Source organism: Ceratotherium simum, chromosome 13, assembly GCF_057802395.1.
Source record: "Ceratotherium simum simum isolate JZ-2026a chromosome 13, ASM5780239v1, whole genome shotgun sequence".
Taxonomy (NCBI): domain Eukaryota; kingdom Metazoa; phylum Chordata; class Mammalia; order Perissodactyla; family Rhinocerotidae; genus Ceratotherium; species Ceratotherium simum.
In genome coordinates, this window is record NC_141912.1 from 59,645,350 (window position 1) to 59,657,399 (window position 12,050).

Here is a 12,050-nt window from a genome sequence, read left to right on the forward strand (position 1 = left end):
TCCTCTACGTGAGCCAAGCTTGAAGATTAATAGTCACAAAAACTCTATAGCAATTTGCATATTGGACTCTCAAGTTGCTCACCTTGGTTATTTTCCACCAAGCTTTTTAGGATTTTGTCAGTTTGAAAAATATTTTGCTGTCATCGGCTAGATTGAAGGGTCAACATCAACTCTATAATCAATTCAGCCCTCTGTAAATGAACTCCTCGTTCTTGTGTCCACGAATCTACCACATGGGCTCTCTTTTAAACAGAGGGCATTTTGGCCAGCTTCGTCCTGCAGCTCTTTGATATCTCCTACTGACACATGGGAAGGTAGTCTTCAGAATCCACATAATGACTTCATATGAAAACCTTCATTTAGATTTGGGAGGTCATTTTGGTTCTACTATGCATTTCTTTCTAGTCTCTGCCTCAGAGCTCTCTCTCAGGTCCCATGCAGGGCAAACTAGAAACGTCAGGTAGTCAGTGCCCTATGCTTCAGTCTATGTATTTTCTGTGAGCATATTTTCCAGGTACTAATCCTATCTTCTGTTTGGTCGATAGCATTTTTTACCTTAATTCTTTACTACTCTTCTTCCTGGCCAGAGCTGCATCATGGCAAGAGAGTGCTTATTTGCCCCACACTTTCAGGCTTGGCTGTGATTCTTTTACTAGACAGTGATCTATAGGACAAGGAGGAAGGGTGCAGTTTCAGAGCCCAGGGCTTAAGAAGATTTGCATGTTTCTGGTTGTTCTCTTGAACCTCTGCCATTCCACGAGAAGAACATGCTGGTCCCAAGAGGATGAGAGACATCCGGAGCAGATCCATTTCAGCTGACATAATAGACCTGCAAACATTCCTCTCCCCTCCCAGGGAAACCTAGATGAACCCAACCTATAGTAGCCAAATTTCAGAAGTCCACAGATGTAAAAGTAATAATAAATGACTGTTATTGTTAACCACTGAGTTTTCAGGTTTTTTCCTAAGCAACAACAGCAAACCAATATGGTCTGTAGAGTAACTTTGAATGAATTCATATCCCCTATAGACAGACGACTGATATGGCTAAGGAACTTAAGTCTCTGAATTCACTTGAATCTCCCTTACCGCTAGAGGCCAAACCTCTCCTGTGTCCTGGGGAATCTGTGCTTCTCTGCATACAAGCTTTCCTCAAAATGCCACTGAAAGAACTGATTTATAAGCTGTTGCCAGTTTTCCCTGGCCCACTCCCCCAGTTTCTCATTGGTTTCAATCTATAAAAAGGGTGAGAGCCCACCTTTGCTGATGAGAGATGGAAACACTTAACCGGAAATGGATAGCCTATTCCCCCAAAGAGTTGCATAAACCCACCAGTCTGTATTGCCACAAAGATGGGGAGCATGTGTGGGACAAAATCTAAGGTGGACATACAAAGGGAGAATAAATATAAGTCTTAAATGAGCTTCACTTATTGACATGGATGCAGAGAGATTTAATGTGCTAATATGAGCATCTGGGTGTGGTGTTAGATAGGCTGGTTAATCAAAGACAAAACTTAGTTCTAGCCTAGATTAGTGAAGCAGAAATGCCAGCGTTTTCTTGGTGTAATTAGAGGAAGCGGTTCATGGGCTTCTTGTTATGGAAATGTTTGAATGGATCTATTATGTGTAAGCTGCTCAATTACCACTTAATTTCTATTCCCAGAGAATATAGGAGGGCATTCCGATCTCCTAGGAAGAAACTCCATTCACCCAGGAGGGTACTCCATTCACCAAGATTAAGAACAGGGCTGGTGTGGGGCACTAGTGTCTTGATGACCTTTGTGGTGGTTTTCCTTTATAGGCTGGAGATAACAATGTGAGATGCTGCAGCGTAATTGGGTTCCCTGACATAAATTAGAATAATGGGATCCGAGAATGGATAAAGCCTGTTGGATGTGCTTGACTACCAGATAAAAAATGAGCAAATAACCACATAAATCAGAGAAACAGAATGATGATAGATGGAGTGATTCACAGATATCCTTGGCAGTGGCTAATCAGTAATGGGTTTCTAGAAATGAAATATATGGACAGTCTGCTATGGTGGTGCTACTGAACATATATGGAATTAAATATATATGTCTGCAGGACAGAAATGAAATTCAATTCACCTTTGTAAGGATTTCTAGCCTCTTACACAATTCCAGACCTAGGAGATATCATGGACTCAGTCCCTCAACTGGAGCCCCTTTGAAGAAGAATCTTGCAATATAGTCACAGGTGTTCCACGTAACTTCCTGAAGCTCTTCTCAGAGGAATTTGAGGCCATTTACCAGTATGACTGTTCATTGATGAAAGAAAAATATTCAGACCTTTTAGGAGTTGTCAGATACTGGCTCAGAATTCAGGCTTATCTTTGAAATACCACTGCTCCACCAGTAGGAGTACAAGACTATTGAGGTCTGGTAGATGGGTCACAAATCGATCTTTTGTTTTGTTTTGTTTTCCCCCATAGTGTCTGAATGTATAGTATAGTCAATATACTTAGTAATAGGCAGAATTTCCACATTGGAATAAGAGCTATTATGAAGGAAAACCCAACTGGAAGATCTTGAAATGCCACTTCAGACTTTAAGATTTTAAACTGAAAGCAATTCTGTAGCCCTATGGGATTTGTAGTGATTAGTGTCCTCTTGAAAGGCTTGGGAGTCGCAGGGGTAGTGATTCAAAGCGTGTCCTCATTTACTTCACCAGACTGGACACTGCAAAAGCCAGATGGCCAAGAAAATGATAGAAATAAAAGAAGATTATCAGAAAATTAAGCAGGTTGTGATACAAATTTAGACAGCAGTTCTAGATGTTGGGTGTCTATTAAGACAGATAAACATAGCCCTTGGTATCTTGAGAGCAACGGTGATTTGGCAAATGAGCCTTTTTTATCCTAATCGATGAATATCCAGTTGAATTTGTCAAAGTGGTCTTTTTTGAAAGATATTTTAAAAGATCTAAATAAATAAGGACATATCAATTCTTCTCAAATTGAGCTACAAATTCAATGGAATTCCAATCAAAACTCTACTTGGTCTTTGTTTGCTTGTTTGGATCTAGGGATTCATGCAGAATATAAGTTGATGGTAACAGAAGAAATTGTCAAAAATAGCTAAAGCTTTCGAGAGGAAGATTAAAAATATGAGATGTCTTGCTCTACCGGTATTGAGATATTTCAAAGGAAAGTAATTAAGATTTATGGTACTGGCACATGGATGACCAATTGAACTAAGGAAATAGAAGAAAGGAAGAGAAATAAACATATTCGTATATGAGGACTTGATCTGCAATCAAGAACACTTTGCAGATCAGTGAGTAAAAGATGGACCCATTCGACATGTGTAGTAGGCACAATTGTTTATTCATACGAAAAAAGGAACTTAGATTCCTACCTTATACTACACACACACACACACAATATTCCAGACAGATTAAAATTTAAATATGAAGGACAGAACCTTAAATATATTAAAAGGAAATATACAAAACATCTTTTTTGTCATAGGGTAAAGATTCTTAAACAAGATAAAAAAAAAGCAAGCCATATCCAAACTAATTGATTAATTCAATTACATTAAAAATAAGTTTTAGTACCTAAAAGTTACTGTAAAGAAGGTGAAATGTCAAGTCACAATCAGTAGAAGATATTTTCAGCAGATACAGCTAACAAAAATATTAATAATTAAAATTTATAAAGATTCTTACAAATCAGTAAGTCGAGAACATTAATGGGCAGATGCCATAAACAGGCATTTCTATAAAAGAAAAATCAATTTTTTTGAAATGTATGAAAAAATGCTCAGCCTCGAAAGTTATCATAGGAATGCAGAGAAAAACTACAAGCAGTTATAATTTTACATACAGCAGATAAGCCCAAATGGAACATTCTAACAATGCCAATGGGAATATTTATTCACTTTTGTTAAGAGTATGAATGTTCCATTTTCAAAGTGAAATGGAAAAAAAATGATATGGTAAATGTGAAAATGTCTACCCAATGGTCCAACTATTCTACGTCTAGGTATGAGAAAACTAGAATAACATTAGTACTTGTATATTTGGAGAAATATTTGAAAACTTTAATAGTATTATTATTGGTAAAAAAAAAAAAAAAAGATGAAAGTAACCCAAATATTCATGACCAGGAGATGATAAATAAATGTTGGCATGTATTTAAGATGGAATATTCCACAATAGTTAAAAACGAGCAACAGATACATGCATTAATAAATAATACTGAAATGTCATATTCAACAAAATGAATTGTTTCAGAAGACTATACACAATATGATTCACTTAATATGCAAACTAAAGAGTGTTTTGTTTAGCACACATACAAATGTTTAATACTGTAAATTAAAGGTAAAGGCAGGAAACATAAATTCAGGATATTTGATACAATTGGGTGGGAAGGTCGAGGAGTCCTTGCTGACAAGAACAAGGGTATCAGTAATGTTCTGCTCCTTACGTTGCATAAAGGGCACATGTCTGTTCACTTTATTATCTGTTAAACTTCACATATAAAATAATTGATTCAGTAAAAAGTAGCTTCTAACCTGTTTGTTGGATCCACACAGGTTCCGTTATTTTTGCAAGGTTTAGAGGAACACTCATTAGTTTCAATTTCACACAGAGGTCCAGAAAACCCGGGTCTGCAAACACACCTTTTAAACAAGAAATTTAATAACTCCATTAATATAAATGTATAAAGTTGAAGCTTCAAATAATGGTATCATGGCAAATTGTTAATAAACAGAAATGTTCAATTTGCCAATTGAAACTATAAACATGCATAATTTAGATACATCTAGATGCAAAAACATGTATCTAGATGTTATTTGGTTTTCTCTACCTGAGACTGTTGACCTCATCTTCACAATCACCATCATTCTGACAGGGAAGAGAGAAGCACTCATTCATGTTAATTTCACAGTGTTCACCTTCAAATCCTTCAAGAGAGATGAGATGGGTATGGATGAGCAATCTTCACTTTAGAGTGTGGAAATCAGAATCAGTGATCAAGAGTCTGGAGAATATGCTCGTAATGGAAGTTAAAAAAAAAAGAACCACCTTATCTCTGGCTTCGCATACAATTCTATTTCACATAATGTATAAATAAAATTATGCTAGCTTCTAATTAATGAGTTCAAATGAAAGAATCAAGGGAGGAATACTTTACTAAATCCCCTGGAAAAGTCGAGTTGTTGCTAATGTCACTGCTGTTTTAAGGTGTTTAAATGTTTGAACAAGAAGAATTGAAACTATCTGGAAAGCAAATGAATTAATGTGATGACCAATCTTAAAGTAAAATTGTGCTTCAGTGATCAAATTTACTCAAGGCAGTTAGCAGATGAGGCAAATTATTTAGTTGCTTTTCATATCCAAGTGACTCAAAGAAAACAAATTATTTTGATTATAGCTACATAATCAGTCATCCATTTAAACACGTACCAGTTATATTCTAAAAAAAACAAAGAACATGAAAGAAAATTACACAGACTGATAAGAGGCAGTTGTGATTATTTCAAAGCATTTGTATCAGAAAAATTCAGCATGATATCACTTTTTAAAATACATTAAATATTTCAGCATTTCTGATGATCATTTAAACAATTATTTCCATGATTATATATTGACTAGGTATAACAAAATATACACTTATACTTTTTTCTTGATAATATTTTTCTGTACTAGTTAGACAATGTAAGAAACAAGAGGATTTTCCTTTCTCTTGCTTTTTCTGTGATATAACTAAGCACCAAATAATTGCATTGACATTACAAATGTCAATATCTACTCAGATTTATTTAGTCTGAGGAACAGAGGTCATTCTAGTTACTCTAAGAAAACTGCATTTACTGTTGGCATACACATAGACTGGGGTTGGGACTGAGAAGCACCTGAGGGGGAGAGTGGCCTAGCTCCCCACAAATGGCTGCCTTCCTCCCTTAGTACCTTCTCAGTCTCTCCTCCTCTTTCTATCTGCAAATGTCCCTTCATGTTCAAAGTTTCAAATCATTTGTAATATTGGCATGTGGATGATATAGCACATCTTCTTTGGTCTCCATCTCTAATCATGACCTCTCAGCTTCAGCACCTACTGCTCAGTGGAAAATCCTCTCAGTCTTTCCACACTCAGATGCCCATGAGACAAGACAGGACTGGCCTACTTTATCTTTTCACATCACACCATGCCACAAGCCATTGCCACTGTCTGCGGTGTCTACCATCAGGCCAAATGCCAAACCCACTTCCACTTGGAGTTTGGGAGGTTGGTACCACATCGTGTAAAATTTGGCTGCCTCTTTAACAGGAGATAATATTAAATCCTAAAAATTACTTAATCCAAAATAAAATCAGAGGAACAAAGTACAGATAAAACAAGTAGAAAACAAATAGCAATATGGTTCATCTAAAGCCTATATATCAATAATTACAATAAACATGGTTTTAAAAAACACTCCAATTAAAAGGCAGAGACAAAGTAAATAAAATAACAGAAACTACTCCATGATACCTAAAAGAAATTCACTTTAAATATAGAGACAATGATAGGTTAAAAGTAGAAATATGGTCTGAAGAAGCACCAGGAAGCACCATAAGAATCCTGGAGGGCCTATGTGACTAGCAGACCAGCGGTCTTCAGGACAAGCATCATTATTAATTTCTCCTATTTCTTTTCACTCAGTTGTCGAATCCTTCAAGTTAAAATTTGAAGTTGCATGCTTATAATTTTACTCATGCACCAGATATTGTATCCTCAGCATTAAAAACAAAATTAAAATGAGTTATTTCCAAGTTAATATGGTTCTCCTAATTTTATTTATTTATTTATTTATTTATTATTTATTTATTTACTTATTTATTATTTATTTATTTATGTATTTTGTGAGGAAGAGTAGCCCTGATCTAACATCTGTTGCCAATCCTCCTCTTTTTGCTGAGGAAGATTGGCCCTGGGCTAACATCCGTGCCCATCTTCCTCCACTTTATATGAGACACCGCCACAGCATGGCTTGACAAGCGTGCCGCGGTGCACCCCCCGGATACGAACCTGCGAACCCCATGCCGCCACAGCGGAGCGAGTGCACTTAACTGCCACGCCGCGGGGCCGGCCCCCTATGGTTCTCCTAATTTTAGATGAGCAAGTTATTATTCTAACACACTTCACCATTCATCCATCACTATTGCTGCTATATTTAAATTGCAGATATCATAGTTATAAATAACATAAGCTATTTCTTACACATTTTATTGTAGTTAAATTTGTTTACAAATTAAAGATTTATTTAGAAATCTGGACGCATGCCACCATTCCTACTTTCAGCATGACTAGCTTTCTCTGGGAGGCAGGGCAATTTGACACTAAGATGTTTCTTAGAAATGTTCTTCTGAGGCGCTGGACTCAGGGGCATTGGCCAGCTGGAGAAGTGCAGGTGTGCCTTCCCGAGTTTGGCTGGGCTGATGAATCGGAAGAACGTTCAGGACCTGGAAGCTCGGACAGCTCACAGGATAACCTTGGTTTCCCTGATTGCCTGATTCATTTAGTTTGACATTTCCGACATGGAGCTTTGTTACCAACTAGCAACATATGTCAATGGGGTGAGGAAATGAGATGCAGTAGACATTAGAAGAAAAAATAAAGTAGACATGGATTGCATTTAAAATAAGCCAAAGCTTTGCTCAGAAAGCTTATACTTTGGGGATATAAAGGAGTGAAATGTATATATACTTAGTCTCAAACTAAATTTTCCATAGTCTTTGGTGTTAGAAGTTGCTATTTATTCTTGTGAAGGGTACTTGTTTTGAATATACACAGTAACAGCTGAAAGTCTGTCAAAACTGAAAGTACAGTGAATTAAGTCTATGCTGTTCCCTGTTATTTAGCCCTATCCAGAACTATTCAGCTGAGTCTATTTTATTAGGTGCAGAGGAGTTTTTATACATGAGTAAGGAGGCGTTCTCAGACAGATGCTTTCTTGATCCTTTTCTTACAGTGTCTTGCCTCTGTCTTGTCCTAGCAAATGCACATGACTAGTTAATATGTGATACTTTTACACTTTCCAACTCCCCAAAACATATCACAAAATAAGTTACTAAACCTACTGCTCAAATTCAGGAGCTAAATCAGTGTAGATTATAAGCATAATTTTTTAAATTAATATTTTCTCAGTTCTAAGAAATGCAACCTTTTTATACCTGATTCTCTGGAAGGGATAGTATAGAGCAGAGTACATTAACAACAGTTAGGTTTTCATGAAACCTTCTCAGGAAACATTTTATCATTTAGGGCTACACTTTGACAGCTCTCACATTAGAAGCAGTATTAGCTGGAGTAATTAGTAATGAAGGTAAATAGGGAAAAACTAGAGTATATCTTTCACGTATTCAAACAAAGTAGTGTAAAAGCCACATATTTTAAAATAAAAACTAAAAATTTTAAAATGAATTGTTTTCAGAAGCATTAAAAAGACATTATTTTAGTCTTCTTAATTAAAATCTTTAATTTCCCTAGATTTTAAAACTTTATGAAAACAGAAAAAGAGATTTCTCTCTTGGCAAGTCAGAAAAATTTTTTTAAACATATTTTCTTTGTATTTTAAAACAATATAATAAAAATGTTAATATTTTCTTAAAAATTAACTAACTACTAAATTGTTGCAGACGTAACTTTAAAAACTATGAACTATGAAAAAATAGAACTAAAATTTCCAATACGCCCTTTCCAATTTTAATACTGATTTTAAGTAAACTTTTAGAAAATGAGTATAAAAGCTAATATTTTCAATGTAATAAATTTTAACATGTTTTAAAGTTAATTGGTAACAATATATATCTTCTTTGAAGAATTTTCCCAATATAAATGTCCACAGCATTTTAAATCTAATAGATACATGCTACTACATGAGCACAGGTTTTTAATTGTCAAAAGGAATAATTTTTAATTTAGACAAACTATTTTGTCTAGTGACACATTTATTTGGTTCTCAGAGTTGTACACCTTAGGTAATGTCATCATCATGATGCCACATTACCTCAGGTGCATAACAGTATGTGTCTATACTGGAGTAATAGACACATTTAAATGCAACCACGTGCCTCCTCTGTTCTACAAATCCATCAAGCTGAGACCCCCAATCATAAATCAATAGCACATGTGAATGATCTGATTCTTCTCTCACTACAACATCTTACAAGGAGTCTTTCCCACTTTTTTTTTTTTTAAAGATTTTATTTATTTATTTTTCCCCCAAAGCCCCAGTAGATAGTTGTCTGTCATAGCTGCACATCCTTCTAGTTGCTGTATGTGGGACGCGGCCTCAGCATGGCCGGAGAAGCAGTGCATCGGTGCGCGCTCGGGATCCGAACCTGGGCCGCCAGCAGTGGAGCGCACGCACTTAACCGGTAAGCCACAGGGCCGGCCCTTTCCCACATTTTAATCCTTTGTAAAGTGTCATTTAAAGACGCTTTTGCTCCTTTCACCTTGGAGACCTGGATGAAGTGGCTACATTTGAAAACGAAGCCTTTTCAGTTGAATTAAAAGTATTTGCTAGGGTGATGTTTTCGCCTATAAACTGAGACGTAATTCAAAGTAGAGATAGAGAATCTTTCCTAAAGAGAATATTAGAAAAGAAATATGTTTTAAGAATAAAATGATTTTGGATCCCTCACTGTATACACACACATGCTAACATAGAGACTCTAATGAATGCCATACACACAGACATTCACGCGCATTTCATCTAGAATCATCTCCACCTCTGTAACCCTCAGGTCGTTTTATATTCTGTTTCTACCAGCCTGGAGTTGAAATCAGTTTATTCACCCTCTCCTACTTAATTAGCTCCTTCTCCTCACTGTCTGCATTAGACATTACCCTTTTGATCACATGCAATATAAAGAAAAACACTAACTGAGACAAGGAATGGGATTTATTGGTAGCCTAGCTGGGAAGGATACTAGGCAGTTTGCAGAACTGAAGAAAGAACCACAGGAACTGCCGGGAGTTGCTCTTTCACAAACATTTCTCTCCCACTGCATACAGAGCTCCGTGTGAAGGGAACACGCTGTTGGCTGCACCAACTGAAAAACCCCGGCGGAAAGAGAAAGCTGCTTCTCTCAGCATCAGATCCAAGGAAGGGTTCTGCATGGCAATATTCCAGTCCTGTGCCCAGACTTGGAGCAATCATCATTCCCAGAGGGATGGGGTTTGCTATGTGTCTTAGCTTGAGTTCTTCCAAAAGAAGAATCTGAAATGATGATTCACATATAATTAACTTATTTGAGAGGCAATCCTGTTACTGCACAAGATTGAGGTTCTCTTGCCCAATGCACATAAAAACAAAAGCTAATTAGTATGGCATCAGCTTTTGGGAAAAGACAACAGCTTTATTACTAGATTGATCTGCAAGGAGACAGGGGCATACACTCTCAGATCTGTCTCCCTGATCCAGGCCTTGGGACGCAATTCATGGGATGAAGGGCAGGGTGATCTGAAGTGTGGAGAGAGATGATGGGAAGTAAGGAGAAGTAAGGTAATTGATGATCTGCGCAAGCAAAGTCAAGGTCCATGTTTCTTCATAGGACACATGTTCATAAAATGGCAGCACTACCATGATCTGAGGGTGGAGTTTTTACCCCTTGACATCAAAAAGGTCACTTGTCGAGCATTTACATAGGCCCAGTTAATGGGTTGGTGGTCTCCACCAGCCTGAACTGGACAAGCGGTCTCAGTTCCTGAAAAACCACTCTTAATGACTCTGTTGATAAGATGGCATCAGTTGAACTGGTCCTGGAGGGCCCGCAGTTACAATCCCAGGAATCATTGCAAGGGAGTGGGGAAATAAAATAGGGAAAGGAGTGGTTTAATGAGCAGATTATTGCTGTGGGCAACCAATGCTGGAGGCTGCTGGAGATCCTCTTAGAATTCATGTGGAACCTAACTCAGAGTTGTGACACTAAACAACAAAGCTGGGTATGCATCCGCAAATCCCCTCTCCTTGTGCATCTCTCTGTCGTATATGGGAAAGCTCTTACTACATTGTACTTTAATGGTTGGTTAACTTATGTGTCTCTCGCTTGAACTTTAAATTCCTTGAGGGCATGTCTTTGCCATGTTTAATTTCTCCAGAATCTGTCTCAAGACTGACACATGGTAGGAAATCAATATATATTTGTTGAATCAGTTAATAAAGAATACAGTCTTTAGATTTCTAGAACACTGCCAACATACAGTTGCAAGACTGACGTGTGTTGTGTACAGAGCATAGTTTAGAGAGGTAAAAAAATTGTGTCTACTATGAAACAAACTTTGAGGCATGTAAACTGCACACTACATCTCCAAAGCTATCACTATTGGGGGACCAAGAATAAACCCCATTTGTTTCTAGGTATTTTATGAAATTATATTTGTCTTTCTATGTGCTATTTTTATATTTATTAAAGCACTGATTTTTTATCACAGAACTTGTTTAAAAAATAGGATTATATATAAAACAAACCTGTATTGAATTATTACTGCTAAATGATTCTCTGCCCACCTATTTTCCACTAGGAAGTGTTCAGTGCTCACAGAGACCAAATGAACTCACCTCAGTTCTAATCAGAAGCCAGAGCATCACCCTTACTTTCTCTTGTGAAACATGAATAGTTCTGGTGTCTTACTACAGCTATAATTTTTAAGTAGCTCACATTGCACCAAAATGGATTTGATTGTTTTGACTATAAGTTTCAATCACTCTAACCAAAATAGTTTACCTGCTGAGCAATCAATTTGGCACAAATCAAAGCATCAGTTATTCTACTTGCTGGTTCTTCAGGGTGAATTTTAATGCCATTTATAATTTAGTCGTCTAGTATGCAGTCATATTATTACTCTGGCTCTGAGATTTTATTTATACTTATATTGAAACCTTGATAGACCCCATAGATTGACTAAAAACTGTGAACAGCATTTCAGAGATACATGTGCTGAACTCGCACACCTTAAGCCTTAAATCTTTTCTTAAGCCTTAAGCCTTTCTCACGAGCCGCCATATTCTATTCACTTGACAAACAGCA

General features: G+C 36.8%; 1 protein-coding gene across 1 annotated transcript in view; it reads right to left on the reverse strand.

The window, feature by feature from the left end:
* EYS (EGF-like photoreceptor maintenance factor) overlaps positions 1-12,050 on the reverse strand; it is a 332,267-nt gene that overhangs the window by 267,860 nt on the left and 52,357 nt on the right. Inside the window, exons 4-5 of the mRNA XM_087438772.1 lie at positions 4,843-4,939; positions 4,547-4,654 (exon numbers count right to left, since the gene is read on the reverse strand). Coding sequence (XP_087294898.1) covers positions 4,547-4,654; positions 4,843-4,910 — 176 coding nt within the window. The 5' untranslated portion in view covers positions 4,911-4,939. The remainder of the gene's footprint in view (positions 1-4,546; positions 4,655-4,842; positions 4,940-12,050) is intronic.